Raw genomic sequence first — 17,769 nt, 5'->3', positions numbered from 1 at the left:
ACAATGCCCTCACACAATGCCTCCTACAAGTGCGGTTCCAGATACAAACATCTAACCAACACCAGCCTCCCAGCCAGCAGCGAGTAGTGAGTTAAACTTCATTAAGGCCTCACTCAGTACAAAAAATCTCCTTCATTGGGGCCTTCCCATTGGCAACAGCACCCCCCTCGCTCCAATTCAACTGAAGCCTGACTATTACTAAGAGATGCCACCCGCCCCACCCCCCGCCTCAAGCATGAGGGCAATGGATGCCTCCTTCAAAAATTCCCCTCCCTGAAGGGGGCAGCCCATCCTGGGAAAGGGATCCGCCTCCCCTCTCCCTCCATGACAACCATGGATGTACTTATTTTCGCAATCCATCAGAGTGTCTCTATTTTGAGACACCCAGGAGCTCTCCTGCCAGCCTCAGCAGTGCCCGTCTGCCCTGCTGGGGCGTCCAGACGGAGGGGTATCGTCCCCGGGCCCTCCAGATGGACCAGACAGTTCTTTGCTCTGCCTTTAATCGGACGGGATTCCCAGAGGGAGCTTCTTATTTGAAAATCCTGATTGACTTCCCAGCATGGCCTGATCCAGAATTGGTGCAAACTCCCAAATCGCGAAGGAGTTGCTTGGTGTAACCGGGACGATGACCTTTGCTCTTGTGTTACGGCACTTTTGAGCAAACAAATAAACTAATTAACAAACTGACCGCCCCTTAAAGGGGCAGTGTAACAAAAAGACAAAACTTTAAAGGAAACTTCAACGTTGTTTCCAGGGTGATGATACATGCCAGCCTCAGCTATACCCAGTGGGCACAGAAAGCCTGAAGCGCACCGGTGAACACTGCATGTTCCTTCTCCAGGGACCTCGGGGTGTGAGCGTTGACCGCAAAAGAGGGGCAGTGAGTTGGGTCAAATGAATCCCATCAACCAAGGTGGCACAGTGGTTAGCACTGCCGCCTCATGGCGCCAGGAACATGGGTTCAATTCCCAGCCCTGGGTCACTGTCTATGCAGAGTTTGCACATTCTCCTCGTGTCTCCATGGGTTCCCTCCGGGTGCTCCTGTTTCCTCCCACACTCCAACGATGTGCGGGTTAGGTTGATAGACCGTGTTAAATTGCCTGTTTGTGTCAAGGGTATTAGCAGGGTAAATATATGGGGTCACAGGGATAGGGTTGGGTGGGATTGTTGTCAGTGCAGGCTCAATGATCTGAATGGCCTCCTTCTGCACTGTAGGGATTCTATTCTATAACCACCTGCTGCCTGGACTGGTTAATAGCCCCTCCCCTGTGCTGTTCAAGGGTTTGCTTTTAACGGTCAGATAGCTGCAACAAAGGAGAAATCCCATAACAATATTTGAGGAACAGAAAGGTGAACAAATCATTTAAGAGGTCAGCAGCACAGTTAAAAAATACTAACAATGTGCTAAGATTTGTTGCTGAGTGTATAGAATTCAGAAGCAGTGAAATTAAGTTAAACAATTCTGGTGCACAGATCTGACCATGTATTAAAAAATAAACAAAAACACTGGAGAATGTACAAAATAAATCACAAGGATGTTACCGGAACTTGAGCAAATACAGATATTGGGAACATTCGAACAGATTGGATTTTCCCCTCAATAAAGAGACTTGCTGGAGTTCTTTGAAATTACAAATGGGTTGGGGACAGAGGAAGTGTGAATATAATCCTTCCACTTGTGAAAGAATCCAAAACTAGGAGCTGTACATACCCGAGGGAGCAAACTATGTGAAATGCCACTGACGGTGGCGGGACTGGAAAATCCTGCCGCTAGTCAATGGCAGACCACCTCCACAAAACGTGCCGTAGAGGTTGCAGAAAATGCTGCCACCTCATGAAGTATGAAACTTGGCATTCTTGCATTTGTCCTGGTGAGTGCAAGATGAAAAGCTTCGGCAGCATGTCTCTTTTCAGCAATACTCCCATGTTCTGCACTACCATGTGACTACTTACATTGTACATGTCCACCAATCACTGAAAGTGGCAACGCAGGTGGATAAGGTAGTCAAGAAAGGATACGGCATAACTTGTCTTCATCAGTCGGGACTTTGAGAATAAAAATTGGCAGGTCATACTGCAGCTATACAGAACCTTAGTTGGGCCTCATTTAGAATATCATGTACAGTTCCAGTCGCCACATTACCAGACGAAGGATACAGAAGAGGTTTACCAGGATGTTGCCTGTTCTGGATGGTATTAGCTTTGAGGGGAGATTGAATAAACTCTGTTTGTTCTCACTGGAATGATAGAGATGGAGGGGGGGTGATCTGATAGAGATCTACAAGATTATGAGTGCCATGGACAGAGTGGATAGAAAAGTTAAGTACTGGGGGCATAGCTTTCTGGTGTGTGGGGAAAAGTTTAGAGGAGATGTGCGAGGCAAGTTTTTTACACAGAGGGTGGCGAATGGCTGGAATGTGCTGCCCGGGGATGTGGTGGGAACAGGTGACATTTAAGGGGCAACCTTTTAATACACGAATAGGATGGGATTAGGAGGATACGGACTCCGTAAGTGCATACGGTTTTAGTTTAGGCAAGCATCATGATTGGTGCAGGCTTGGAGAACTGAGGGGCCTGTTCCTGTTCTGTAATGTTCTTTATTCTTTGTACTCAACCCCAATCGCGGGCAACCCATCCAGCAGGCAATGTACATCACTGATAACACCCACTGTACGCCTTCAAGCTGACACTTTTGTTGTGATTTGCTACACATGGGAGCTAATGGATCTTATAGCTAATACGCTGCAGAGAATTGGCACAAAATGAAACTGATCTATCACTCCAAGCCTTGCTGTGTTCTCCCTCCCCCCACTACACTCATTTCATTACCTATCAATGACTGTCCTTTACCATTATTATCACAGGGACAGATTTTCAGTTTGTATTATTTTATCAGATTCTGCATTGTGCGTCTGGATTTATTGACACGGCCCAGAGACCAAATTAGAGGCTATGAAACATGAAATAGACTCGCAATAAATGACAGTCAAATTACAGATATCTGTCCATCAAATTGTGTTATCCAGCCAGCGCCTGCCTGAGCATCGATTGATCTGGAACTTTCTGTCAATAATCCGCTCATGGTTAGATTGAAGGTAATGGGAATGATGAGACTGCTCGAGCTTACCTGACAACTAATTTAACAGATTAATTCTCTGCCACCTCTTTTCACTTGGACTGAATCTAAATGACATTAAGCATCGCCTCCAATCTGCTCTGCTGTAGTGTGCCCTGTGTTTTTATTCTGTCAGACACACTGGGTGGGATTCCTCCCCCCCTTGTGGCGGGTTTTCCAGAGGTGGAGAGAGCCTGCCTGCAATGAAACCTTCCAGTCCCGCCAATGTCTACAGGGTTTTGCAAGCATCGCACTCTCCATCGCCAGGGAAGGTGCCACGGTTGTGTGCGTGTGTGGGGCGGAGGGGGTGTCACCATCGACGGGACAGGAAGATTCCACTAGCGGGAGGGGCTGGAAAATTTTGGCCACCTTGTTTATATGATATGGAGATAAATAATTAAATATCAATCTCAACCTCGATCCCAGACTGAAATTCGGCCTGAGTTTATCTGTGAAGGGATAGTCAGAAACTTTGCTGAGGGAGCAAACAAGTTTTGGGATGTTTACCTGGCCAAAACCAAAGCACTGATAGTGTTGTTTATAATTCCTTGCTGAACGGTATGTGGCACAGTGGTTAGCACTGCTGCCTCGCAGCGCCAGGGACCCAGGTTCAGTTCCCGGCTTGGGTCACTGTCTGTCTGGAGTTTGCACATTCTCCCAGTATCTGCATGGGTTTCCTCTGAGTGCTCCGGTTTCCTCCCATGGTCCAAAGATGTGCTGGTTAGGTGGATTGGCCATGCTAAATTGTCCCTTAGTGTTGAGGGGATTTGCACGGTAAATACGGGGATAGAGTCTAAATGGGATTGTGGTCGGTGCAGACTTGATGGGCCAAATGGCCTCCTGCACTGTAGGGATTCTATGATCCTTTTGACAGCCAAGTTCCCAGTTCATGGAAGTCTGTCTCAGTAACCTGGAACTCAAATTATGCCGGAATTCTCCCATCCGAAATCAGGATGGAATGGAGGCAGGACGGGGAATAAATGGTGACAGTGGCCTGCCAGCTAGTTCTACCTCCTCCATTCCAACCCGGATGATTGGTCTGCCGGCAGAGTGGGAGGGAGGGAAGGGGCAGGAAAGTGAAGTTGTTAATTGGGGAAAAAAAAGGAATTTCTTTAAGATGGAGGTGGGAGTGGAGAAGTTTAGGGAAGGGAATTTTATATATTCCAACTCTTAGAGCCTAGGGCCCAGGCAGCTGAAGAAAGTCAATGGTCAAGTATTTCAAATGGGAGAGGCGTGAGAGGCCCGAACTGGAGAAAGGCAGAGATCACAGAGGTTTGCAGGCCTAGTGTGGGTTACAAAGAAAGGAAGAGGTGAATGGGATGGATTTGAAAACAAGGAGAATTTTAAAATTACGGGACCAGGAGCCAATGGATCAATATAGATCAATGAGCAAGGTAGAGGGTTCTGATAGGTGAACATGATTGGGGAAGGACATGAGTGAGAGAGGAGGTGATCTTACCCTCTTGTCCCACTGGTAAGTGGGTGGGGTGAGCTGATAAGATTGCGAGTGAAGAAACCGGGTTTGCGCCTATTATGATCTTACTGGGCCCGGATACCCAGTGAGACCAGCCTTGTGCCCTCCCCTGCTGGCGGGAAACAGATCTCGCATCATTTTTTGCTCAGAGTGGTGTAAGATTGCCCAGAAAACGGATTTGAAACCCACTAGTTCTCATGCTCGTTTGAAACTCCAATTGTTTTTGGTGAGATTGCCTCCAGAGTGTTGTAGGGGTGTAAGTAGGAGACCAGGCAAGAGAGTGTTGAATACTCGAGTCTCTCTGACAATGTTTGTATTTCATGTCATGTTTAATAGTTTCTAGTTGAGATCGATGCAGTATTTCAGTGGGATTAATTGTGAGTGTGCTCCTGGACTCTCATTTAGTCAGCACTAGGCTACAGTATTCAATGCTGCTCGCACAATTACAAGCGGCAATAAACAGAAATCCATTTCCCAAATCACTAATAGCTCAAATCCATTTCACCTCTCACACAGCAAAAACACAAACTAATAAGGCAGCAAAATAACAACTGGGAATTCTTACAAAATTAACAGGCTCAGAGCTATAAATAAAAGCGGCCAGGGAGTGAAGTTACACCAAGTCTATTTATTAGTGTCACAAATTGGCGTATATTAACACAGCAATGAAGTTACTGTGAAATTCCCCTGATCACCGCTCTCGTTCGGGTACACGGAAGGAGAATTTAGCACGGCCATTGCATCTAATCTTCAGGTTTTTCAGACTGTGGGGGGAAAAAAAAACAGAGAAAACCCACGCAGACATGGGGAGAATGTGCAGACTCCGCACAGACAGTGACCTAAGCCGGGAATCAAACTCGGGTCCCTGGTGCTGTGAGGCAGCAGTGCTAACCACTGTGCCACCATGACACCCAAGAAATCATACGAGTAAGTTTGTTTGGACTTAATGGGATTGGCTCGGCTGCCTGTTTTGCTCCTGATCTTTCCTCTGCTAGCCAATCTTGCTGTCCAGTGACTCCACAGAGAGGGAAAGCAGATAGGGTGTGAAACAGGAATCCACTCACTTACGCTTGTTCCCCACTCAGCAGAATAGGTTAAAATGACTCAATCACATCTTTGACAGTGGACGTCTCGCTGGCTGGCATCCAGCCTTTGCTAATTACCTCTGCAAAAATAATGTCATTGAGTTCAGGGGAAATGGGCCAGCCAGGGGAAGAGAACGGAAGCAGAGTGGTAACGTTACTGGATTGGTAATGCAGAGACTGGGACTAATGTTTCAGACAGATAACTTCAAATCCCATCACGACAGCTGGGGGAATTTAAATTCAATTAATTAATCTGGTATTAAGAACATAAGAACATAAGAAATAGGAGCAGGAGTAGGCCATCTAGCCCTTCGAGCCTGCCCCGCCATTCAATAAGATCATGGCTGATCTGTCGTGGCTCAGTTCCACATTCCCGCCCTCTCCCCATAACCCTTAATCCCCTCTCTTATCAAAAACCCATCAACCCGCATCTTAAAAATATTTAGCGAGGCAGCCTCCACCACTTCGACGGGCAGAGAATTCCAGAGATTCACCACCCTTTGAGTGAAGAAGTTCCTCCTCAACTCCATTCTAAACCGCCCCCCCTTTATCTTGAGGCTGTGCCCCCTAGTCCTACTGTCCTTTCTGAGCGGGAAGAGTCTCTCCATCTCTATCCTATCCATCCCATTCATCATCTTATACGTCTCAATGAGATCTCCCCTCATTCTTCTAAACTCTAACGAGTACAAGCCTAGTTTATTCAGCCTCTCCTCATAGCTCAATCCCCTCAACTCCGGTATCAGCCTAGTAAACCTCCTCTGCACTCCCTCCAGGGCCAAAACATCCTTGCGCAGGTGCGGCGCCCAAAACTGCACACAGTACTCCAGCTGCGGCCTCACCAATGCCCTATACAGTTGCAGCAAGACCTCCCTACTTTTATATTCAATCCCCCTCGCTATGAAGGCCAGCATCCCATTCGCCTTCCTGACCACCTGCTGCACCTGTAGGCTGGGTTTTTGCGACTCATGCACAAGGACCCCGAGGTCCCTCTGCACCGTCGCCTGCTGCAGTTTAACAGGCATGATCTTACTGCCCGCTCCTACTGCAGCGAAGAAGGAGAATTTGGCGACAGCCCAAGTCTCTGTCCTCTGCAGTGGGATGGGAAGGTCGGAAAAATAGCGGCCAATGTCTTTTGCAGTTGGAAAAACACCAAGGACAACGCTGGAGGGGCACTGGACTTACTGCAGGCGCAGAGTGACACGGTGGCTGGTGCTGCCTTCATTACAGCCACACAAGACATTTGCTTTTACTTTGTCAAGCCCCCTGCCTTTCACTTGGTGACAACAAGGTTGCCAGGGGAACATTTATTAGCGCTGGTTTTCCGAGCCCTGGATGAAGGGAAGCAGCTGCTTCAGGTTGAAGTAAATCAGCAGAGCCAGCGCTGTCCGTCGCAGCAACAAGAATAGTTGTGTGAAAATCGGTGGTGATGGGTGTTATCATAGGGCTGATTGATGTTGCTGATCTATAACCACCACTCAGCTGCCCATCATTTAGAAGCATTCAGTGTCACTCAGTCAACTGGTAAGTGCTTCATCCTGCTGTTAGGAGACGTTCGCCCTTTGAAAAAGCCACTCAGACAGACTATAGCCTGACTGGCAGTGAGGCAGTTCATTTATACCCTTCTCCCACAGCGCTTCAATATTATAGATCATAGCGGCTCTCGTCCTGACATCCTCCCCATCTCCCCCCTGTAACTGGGAAAAGCTCAATCAGTTTGAAGAAGTGAATTTTACTGCCCTGCCCTCCACAGGAATCAGAGCAGCCGGGAGGCAGATAACAGGAAGGCCCGTTGACTTTGGGTGGGATTTTACATCTTCGGGAGGAGCGAAGCCTTAAAGTCCAGGCCCGGAGAGACAATTTCGCTGACAGAGTTGAGCTATCAGATGGGCCCTAATGGGCCCAATGGCCTCTTGTTGTCTCTTATTATATTCTAAAGTTATAGCTATTCGCAGGCAGCCTGGCAGGAAATTCTGGCCCCCGCTGTTTTGTTACTGGGTTAGAAAAGGGCTATCAGTGACTGGGAAGCAGCTTCTATAAGTGTAACAGAACTGAGATTATGGAAGGTTTATTCTGAAATCATTGTCAATATTCAGTGATAACATTTCAAACTAGTTATTTTGCAGAGTGAAATTTCCTGATGCATCACAGAATTCAGAGTACAGAAAACCCCTTTTACCCATTCGGCTGCCCAGATATTGAACTGGGGCAGCCTTGCATGATCCCATTTCTTCACACTTTTCCCAATATTATTTTTTTCCTATTTTGCTTTTGCCAATATTGGGCATGATCTTACTGCCCATTCATACCGCGCTCCCGCGGAGAATTTGGCAGCCAGCTGAATTCCGTTCACTGCGGCAGGATGGGAAAATCTCACCAATGTGAACGGTGTTAAGATTCTGGCCATTAAATCATCTTCTTTCCATTGATTTTAATATCTCTGCCACAATAATCGCTTGTGGTAAAGCTATCAGCCTGTTAAGAAAACTACGGATAAATCTGGGATAGAACCATAGACTATAGAATGTACAGAAGGAGGCCATTTGGCCCATCAAGTCTGCACTGACCACAATGCCACCCAGACCCTACTGCATGTACTTACCCTAGCTAGTCATCCTGACACTGAAGGGCAATTTAGCATGGCTACTCAACCTAACTCACACATCTTTGGACTATGGGAGGAAACTGGAGCACCCGGAGGAAACCCACACAGACACGGAGAGAACATGCAAACTCTGCACAGTCACCCAAGGCTGAAATCGAACCCAGATCCCTGGCACTGCGAGGCAGCAGTGTTAACCACTGTGCCATAGTGGTTGGCACTGCTGCTCCACAGTGCCAGGGATCTGGGTTCGATTCCCGGCTTGGGTCACTGTCTGTGCGGAGTTTGTAGATTCTCCTTGTGTCTATGCTCCGGTTTCCTCCCACAGTCCGGAGGACGTGCTGGTTAGGTGTCTCGGTCATGCTAAATTCTCCCTCAGTGTAGCCGAACTGGGGCCGGAGTGTGGCAACTCGGGGATTTTCACAGTAGCTTCATTGCAGTGTTAATATAAGCCTACTTGTGACACTAATAAAAATAAACTTTTAAAACATAGCTGAAGCCTGACTCCTACCTGCTTGTCTGCCAACCCTCTGGATATAAAGGTCAGCTTTCCATTAGCCTTCCTGATCATTTTACAATTCTCCCCCTCCGTCTGCAACCTCGCAGTAACCCTGAGGGTAAGTAGCAACAGCACAGACCGCTCTTATTTATGACCCTCGTAACAAGATGGTGTTTCTGGAAGGAAATGACTGCCCCGTTGATATTGCGGCACTGACTCCAAAAACCAGGCTGTAATTCTGGCAGTGTATGGAACAGCTGTGAGGATGTCTTGTGTAAAGATTTCAATTTATTGCGTTCACTGTTCATAAAGTTTAAAGGCTGCGCAAAAAAGATGCAGCCGTGGACGGAGTGCCAAAAAATAAAATGCACCAAAGTAATGATGGATAGGACTCAAAGAGCAGCTGGGGATAAGAGGATAGCAGGGAGGTTAATGGTGCAGTGGAGTGTGATCAAGCTAAGGAACTGGATTATTCAACATCTTATGTCTCCTAGTGGGATAAGGCTGGAGGGTAGCATTAGCAAGGAGCAGATGCAATCAATAAATTCTCCACATTATAGCACGGTAGCACAGTGGTTAGCACTGCTGTCTCACAGCACCAGGGTTCGATCCCCGGCCTGGGTCACTGTCTGTGCGGAGTCTGAACGTTCTCCCCGTGTCTGTGTGGGGGCTTCAAAGAACAAAGAAAATTACAGCACAGGAACAGGCCTTTCAGCCCTCCAAGCCTGTGCCGATCATGGTGCCTGCCTAAACTAAAACCATATGCAGTCCTATTCATGTATTTAAAGTTGCCCTTTAAATGCCTCTATTGTACCTGCCCCCACCTCCTCCCTGGGCAGCACGTTCCAGACATTCACCACCCTCTGTGTAAAGGACTTGCCCCCAGTTTCTGCTCACAGTCCGAAAGATGTGCTGGTTAGGTGCATTGTCCGTGCTAAACTCTCCTTCAGTGTACCCCAACAGGCACTGGACTGTGGCGACTAGGGGATTTTCACAGTAACTTCATTGCAGTGTTGATGTAAGCCGACTTGTGACACTAATAAATAGACTTTAAACAAATTCTGAATGCATGGAGCAGAGTTGTGCAACAACAAAAAATCTATACAGGCCAATCAGCCAGGAGTGAATCCCGGGGATTGGGAGGATGGATGGATATTCTGGAGCCTTTTTTTTATCTGGGACAACCCAGGAAGATTGATACAGGCATTTTAATAGGTAGGTTCCACAATATGGCTTCTGAGCAGACAGGGAGAGGGTTAATGTTTGAATACAAGTAAATTTATGTTTCATCCCTACACCTCGGATTTTCAACTCAGCAATGATATTGGAAATCGGTGAAGCTGCAGTGATGATGAGATTCCCAGGAATTGAGCTGGTCCAGGCAAACGAGATTTTTCTTTGTCAACATGAAGTATTGAAAACAAATTAATTCCACGGTGGAAATTAGTTTACCCTCAAACTTTCAAAGAAATTATCTCTACACATCGTACCACTCCCCTCCTCTGCAGAGCCATCTGCCACTTGTTCTGCGATTAACACATTCTGCTATCTTACCTTTATGCCATTATTAGTCTTTAACACTGCCATTAACACTTTCTTTGTCTTGTGTCCTAAACATTTTTATCCAATCCCTTCTAGATCACATCCATCATTGACTTTCTATTTCTGCTCCGTCCCCTCCTAACCAGTATATAATCCATCACATTTCTCCCTTGCTTTAACTCTGAAGAAGATTCATACAGACTCAAAACCTTAACTCTGTTTCTCTCTCCACAGATGCTGCCAGACCTGCTGTGTTTATCCAGCGTTCTCTGATTTTGTTTCAGATTTCCAGCATCTGCCATATTTTGCTTTTCATTTACCCTCAAGCATGCTGGCCCAGGGACCAGGGCACAATTTTGGGTCGATGGGGTATGCGACATTGTGATGGGTATCCGCAGTGGTAGTGTGCTGCTGGGATTTCTGAATGAGAGGGAGACTCTGATTATTGGAAGGAGATGGAATTGGCAAGACCTTGTCACCTATAGGAAGTCCTGCCTGTGCTAGCTCGGGTGCCCCCCCTCTTCCCCAACTTGGCTTCATGAAGTAGATGCGTGGCACCTTGAAGGAGGTGGGAAGCAGCACTTAGCCCATTTGAAACAAAGATGAGGCAAAATATTCACACCCAGAGATCCTGAGTCTTTGGAACTCTCTTACCGAAAAGGTGATGGAAACAGAGTCTTGAATATCTTTAAGGCAGAGGTGAATCACAGAGTCCCTGCAGTGCAGAAGAGGTCTGCACCCGACAACAGTCCCACCCAGGCTCGATCCCTGTAACCCCATTTACCCTAGTTAGCCCCCTGATATTAAGGGGCAATTTAGCATGGCCAATCCATTTGACCCGCACATTTCTGGACTGTGAGAGGAAACCAGAGTACCCAGAAGAAACCCACGCAGACACGGGGAGAATGTGCAGACTCTGCACAGACAGTCACCCAAGTCAGGAATTGAACACAGATCCCTGGCACTGTGAGGCAGCAGTGCTAACCACTGTACTGTGCTGACCATGGATAGCTTTTTGCTAAGCGAGGGGCTAATGTGTTATTGGGGATAGGTGAAATGCAGATTTGCAGTTACTATTATATCAGCCATAATCTTATTAAACAGTGGAGCAGGCTCGAGGGGCCGAATGGCCTACTCCTGCTCCTTGTTCGTACCATTTGTGTTTGCACAGAACTCATTTCTAACAGATTTCCCTTCTTTGTCAGCCTCAGAAAGAAATTTGCTCAGGCTTTCCTTATGACCCCCAGCACCCTGCATCTGCCCACCCACTCCCACTGCCCACCCCCACCCCCTGCACCCCACCGCCCTCCCCCACCCCTTGCACCCCACCGCCCTCCCCCACCCCCTGCACCCCCTCCCCCACCCCCTACACCCCACCGCCCTCCCCCACTCCCTGCACCCCCTCCCCCACCCCCTACACCCCACCGCCTTCCCCCACCCCCTGCACCCCACCGCCCTCCCCCACCCCCTACACCCCACCGCCCTCCCCCACCCCCTGCACCCCACCACCCTCCCCCACCCCTTGCACCCCACCGCCCTCCCCCACCCCTTGCACCCCACCGCCCTCCCCCACCCCCTGCACCCCCTCCCCCACCCCCTACACCCCACCGCCTTCCCCCACCCCCTGCACCCCACCGCCCTCCCCCACCCCCTACACCCCACCGCCCTCCCCCACCCCCTGCACCCCACTGCCCACCCCCACCCCCTGCACCCCACCGTCCTCCCCCACCCCTTGCACCCCACCGCCCTCCCCCACCCCCTGCACCCCCTCCCCCACCCCCTACACCCCACCGCCTTCCCCCACCCCCTGCACCCCACCGCCCTCCCCCACCCCCTACACCCCACCGCCCTCCCCCACCCCCTACACCCCACCGCCCTCCCCCACCCCCTGCACCCCACCGCCCTCCCCCACCCCTTGCACCCCACCGCCCTCCCCCACCCCCTGCACCCCACCGCCCTCCCCCACCCCCTACACCCCACCGCCCTCCCCCACCCCCTACACCCCACCGCCTTCCCCCACCCCCTGCACCCCACCGCCCTCCCCCACCCCCTACACCCCACCGCCCTCCCCCACCCCCTACACCCCACCGCCCTCCCCCACCCCCTGCACCCCACCGCCCTCCCCCACCCCCTACACCCCACCGCCCTCCCCCACCCCCTGCACCCCACCGCCCTCCCCCACCCCCTGCACCCCACCGCCCTCCCCCACCCCTTGCACCCCACCGCCCTCCCCCACCCCCTACACCCCACCGCCCTCCCCCACCCCCTACACCCCACCGCCTTCCCCCACCCCCTGCACCCCACCGCCCTCCCCCACCCCCTACACCCCACCGCCCTCCCCCACCCCCTACACCCCACCGCCCTCCCCCACCCCCTACACCCCACCGCCCTCCCCCACCCCCTACACCCCACCGCCCTCCCCCACCCCCTACACCCCACCGCCCTCCCCCACCCCCTACACCCCACCGCCCTCCCCCACCCCCTGCACCCCACCGCCCACCATACCCCATTAGGGTTTAATGCACAAGTGCTGTAAGCGGGGTTACCACACACTGGGAAGCAGCCAACTGCCTGGACTGTAACTGAAGGCTTACACTGTAAGACTTAACCCAGACGATGTGTCCACCTTCCCTCAGTGGCGAATGGACACGATTCTCCCAAAACATTTCTAAGTTTTGTCCCCACTGGGAATACCAGTGAGATTCCCGCCCCTTCAGCCCCCACCCCTTGCCAGTGCCAACCTGGCACTTCCAAACTTCCAGGTTGGAACTACCAGGACACTGCCCAGCCAAGTCCCTGCCCACCCGGGGGTCTAAATGGACTCTGAGGCCCCGGTGAGGCCATCATTGCTGGTCTCCATTTATGGAGACTGGTAGTGATTTGCGCTGGGTTCCCATCGTGCCCGCGAGTCAGTGAATTGCAGGATCCAGGAGCATCCAAACTAATTCTGTATATTCAAGTGATATTTAAGTCTGCTAATCTCTTCAAGCCCTGGCTGGGGATTACTATGGGGGTTCTCCCTGGCGCTAAACACACTATAACCCCTCCCCTTCTCCAGCCCAAGTGCGATCTGAGCATGAACACTGAAGATTCATGGCCAATGGTCAGAATTTTACCGCCCTCCCCACCATGGGAATCGGAGCAGGCGAGGGACGGACAGTGGGAAGGTCATCTGACCTCAGGCTGGATTTTACTATTTCAGGACCAGCAGAAAATCCCACCCAATGCGCCTGCCCCCACCCAGTCTTGCCCAATCGCCCAACTCAGGTTTAACCTGTAGCATCCTGAGAACCGAAGCCAATCCCTGCCCTCGGAGTGCCCTGTTGCTCTGTTGCCATGGCGAGGGGTCACCTCACTTTCACATCATGCCCTCCTTCTCCTCGGGTGGTCGGACTGGGGCCTGAGCCGACACTGGGATTAGCAAAGCAGCTGGTTCGGTTCCATTTGTGGCTTTCAAACTAAATTAATTTCCTACTTAGCTTCACAAGTCATCCTCAGCTGAACTGTGAAAATATCGTTTAGATCTGTGAACCTCATTGAATTCTCAGAAATGCAGGGCGACTTCTGTTACGGTTTAAAGAGAGGAATTTTCCAATTGACCAGATAATGGAAAATCGAATCATAGAATCCCTACAATACAGGAGGAGGCCACTCAGCCCATCGAGTCTGCACCATCCACAATCCCATCCATGCCCGACTCCCATAACCCCATGTATTTACCCTGATTATCCACATACTTACCTTAATAAACCCCCTGATACTAAAGGCCTGATATTACCATCAAGTTGCGCCCATTTTCAGGCACAAAAACTTGGCAAAGTCGGGCATGAGGCGAGTAGCGCAATCCACGCCCGCCTCTGCGCCGGTTCCCCCTTACCAAGGACTGCGCCAGAATCGGGCATGGCAGCCATTTAAACGCATTTGCATTGAAATTGACTTAATGGGCTGCACACCCAACCTTACCAGCACTTCCCCCTTTACCACCGCGTTCACCCATCCAGAATCGGCATGAAACAGACATGCCCCTTAAAAGCCTGATTCGGGCACTCCGGTTAGTGAGGATGCAAGTGCTGAGCATCTAACGGCTCCCTGCTCGAGATCAGGGGCGTGGGGGGGGGGGGGGGGAGGGAGGGGAAGTGAAGGGGAGGGGGGTCTGCTGCCACTCTGTCTGAGATCAATGAGGCGGAAGGAGGGGGTCCGCTGCCACTCTGTCTGTGAATAGTGGAGGGGAAGGGGAGTGTTCGCTGCCACCCTGTCTGAGATCAATGGGGGTGGGGGGAAGGGTGAGAGGCCTGTGGTGCATGGTGGGGAGTGAGGGGATTAGGGGATCAGTAGTGTTGTGGGGAGAGGGCAATGTCTGCGGAGATCAGGGGGAGGCATTATCTGGCCCGGGAGCGATGTCGCAGGGGAGCCGCATTCTATTCATTTTTTTCCTGCGCATGCGCAGTTGGAGGCTCCGATCGGAGCTGCGGGATTTCGGGCGCATTAAGGCCCGCCCAAAGACTCGTGCAGTACAATTCGGAATCGCTGGTATTCTTTCAGGCAGAGTGTGCGTGGGGGCACCTGAGAACCCATCCTATAGTCGGATCTGAAACACTGGCAGTTTCAAGTCCGCCCAGTGCTTAGAATCAAAATGGTAAAATAGGCCCCTAAGGATCAACTTAACACAGCCAATCCACCTAACCAGCACATCTTTCATACTGGGAGGAAACCAGAGGACCTGCAGAAAACCCACACAGGCACAGGGAGAATGTGCAAACACCACACAGACAGTGACACAAGCCGGGAATCGAACCCAGCTCCCTAGCACTGCAAGGCAGCAGTGCTAACCACTGTGCCACCGTGCTGAGACACTGACTGACTTGCAAGTCCCTTGACTATGAAGCAGCTTAAAAATTGCTGATAATTTCAGTTTAGTGCCCCCCTGTTCTCAGTCCTGACACATCAATGTTTGCCAACGCAGACATGAATGCAAGAGTTCCCAGATCTCAAAAGAGATATAACAAGAGCAGGGTTTAGTTGGTGAGTTGCCAGCCTTTAACCACTCATCCCTGTGTGCACACCTGCAATGCCAGTCACCCTAAAGTGTTTGACTTTTGGATCTTGGCAGCATTTTAATTAAAGGCACAGACACCAAGCCTGCCCCTCCACAATCTCTGTGACCCACTTTGCTTTAAGTAGAACAGCCTGTGGTTTATAAAGGTGGGTCAGGTTATCCTCATATCCTCTTCATTTTCATAATCAGATACAGGGTGTATTTCAAAGAAAGCATTGTTCAGGAGACTCACACTAACACTGGGAATTTTCTCAAGCGACAGAGCATTGCAATCTCTTCTGAAGATTGAAATCTTTGTCTTTTTGCCTTGAAAATGTGCACTAGTTTTAATATCAAAAGTAATTCACTGTGGCTGGTGGATTAAAGTTTCTGGCAATATTGTTACAGCATGAGTCACACCTTAGTCAGTTGCAGGAGTAGTGGCTAAAGCTATGCTCCCTGGCAGAATTGGACTGTTTTAATATTTCTTGAGTTGCGTCAGTCATTGGCATTCAAATCCTTTGAATGTTATCCCGGGCGTGCATTAAACAAAATGCTGCTTTGCCATCAAAGGGGATCCCCTACCTATCAGAGACAGAGAGATATAAATGTGGATTAACACCAACCATCCCCTCTGCATTAACCAGGAAGTGTTGCATCTCTGCTTTATAACATTGGTCAGAAACCAGGGCAACCCAAACTGCAATTACTTTCACAGAAAACGCAATCAATTATACAAAGACCCAGCCGGTCTCTGCAACTTTAGCCAGTACGTATCTCTGGTCGGGCAGTCCACTTTTCATAATTTCGTAGCCCCCACTGACAGGGCAAGTAGGGAATTAGCATTCCTAGCCACAGGTTACTTACCCTGGAGTGACACTGAAACCCAAAGTACACCACCACAATGGTGGGCAGCAGCACAATGCAAAACACAGTGGTCATGAGGACAAAGTTCAGGAGGAACAGGACAAAGTTAAAGGCAGTGACCAGGAGAGCCCATCCCCAGAACTCGCACAGGCCGCGCGTCTCCAGTGGCCAGGGCTGGTCATCAATGCTGTACGGTGGAGGGTGGACATGATCGAGCATGCAGGCAGTGTCCGACACGCTTCCCGCATCAAAGTCCTCGATCTCTTGCTCTGCCATCTTACCGCTGCCGATATCTCTTTCTCGATCTGTCTTCCACAGTTAATTGATTTCTTTTTTTGCTGCAGTTCCCTGGCTTCAGTGTTCCGATGTGTAACCGGGGCTCCAATCCCCACACAGATAGTTTCCTTGTCGGTTACCCTGCTTATTCCCACATTAACGTCTCTCTGTCCTGCCGGGGATGTGAATCATTGAGGAGTCTGACTGAGCCTTGTACAAGCTGCATCCACACACGGCAGCTGATTCCTTCAGCCTTTGACACTAAGCCAGTTAGTCGAGATTAACAAGCTGCTTGAGGATGCAGTCCTTCCCGCCACGAACCAATCCCCTTGTGCTGTATGCCCAGCCACTGAGCATTGCACCACCCAGATCAGCACCTGGGTATCAGACGAACAGTATAAACTGAAGCAGCAAGTCACCAGGTAAAAACTGCAGACACACACAGACAGTACATAAAGCAGCCTAGGCATTCTGTGCTAATGAGCCCACAGCAGCTAAACCATGGCATTTAATAGATTAGCAAGTAAATCATTTTTGCGTCTAACATTAATAGTAATTCTTCCCCCCCATCACGTTAATGATGTTTTCTTACAATGCTGGAGCATTATAATTTCTCATCGATTCCCGTGCTGCATTATCTAACTATCCATAAATATAACTGTTAACCTATAAATCACGAGTCTAAGAGTAGCTCAGAGCAATACATTTACTTTGCAACATTTTGTAGCTCACACCGGCTGTAAATGCATTAACCATACTTAACTGGAATAATATTTCACTCCGGCCACTCTATCCCATGACAAATGATTTATTTTAATACTTTGCAAATCACTTTGTTAATTCCAGAAGTTAAAATAAAGCATATTTAATAGTTTTGCTAATGGGCAGCACAGTGATTTGATTTGATTTAATTTATTATTGTCATGTATTAATGCATTGAAAAGTATTGTTTCTTGTGCACTGTACAGACAAAACATACCGTTCATAGAGAAGGAAAGGAGAGAGTGCAGAATGTAATGTTACAGTCATGGTTAGGTGTAGAAGATGTTAAAGCAAGGTAAGTCCATTCAGAAGTCTGAGCAGCAGCAGGGAAGAAGCTATTCTTGAGTAGGTTGGTACACGGCCTCAGACTTTTGTATCTTTTTCCTGAAGGAAGAAGGTGGAAGAGAGAATGTTCAGGGTGCATGGGGTCCTTAATTATGCTGGCTGCTTTGCCCAAGGCAGCAGGAAGTGTAGACAGAGTCAATGGATGGGAGGCTCTTCGCAGCGTCAGGGAC

At 49.7% G+C, this 17,769-nt stretch overlaps 1 protein-coding gene across 1 annotated transcript in view; it reads right to left on the bottom strand.

Moving 5' to 3' along the window:
* Window positions 1-16,689, bottom strand: part of tmem88bl (transmembrane protein 88b-like) — a 46,779-nt gene extending 30,090 nt beyond the window's left edge. The window contains exon 1 of the mRNA XM_080215338.1: window positions 16,217-16,689. Coding sequence (XP_080071464.1) covers window positions 16,217-16,492 — 276 coding nt within the window. The 5' untranslated portion in view covers window positions 16,493-16,689. The remainder of the gene's footprint in view (window positions 1-16,216) is intronic.
* Between the last annotated feature and the right edge of the window lie 1,080 nt (window positions 16,690-17,769).

The sequence above is a fragment of the Carcharhinus amblyrhynchos genome, chromosome 30, assembly GCF_965287045.1.
Source record: "Carcharhinus amblyrhynchos chromosome 30, sCarAmb.v2.hapA, whole genome shotgun sequence".
In the NCBI taxonomy this organism is placed as follows: domain Eukaryota; kingdom Metazoa; phylum Chordata; class Chondrichthyes; order Carcharhiniformes; family Carcharhinidae; genus Carcharhinus; species Carcharhinus amblyrhynchos.
Note: the sequence above shows the minus strand (reverse complement) of the source record. Positions and strands in the feature narration are given on the sequence as shown.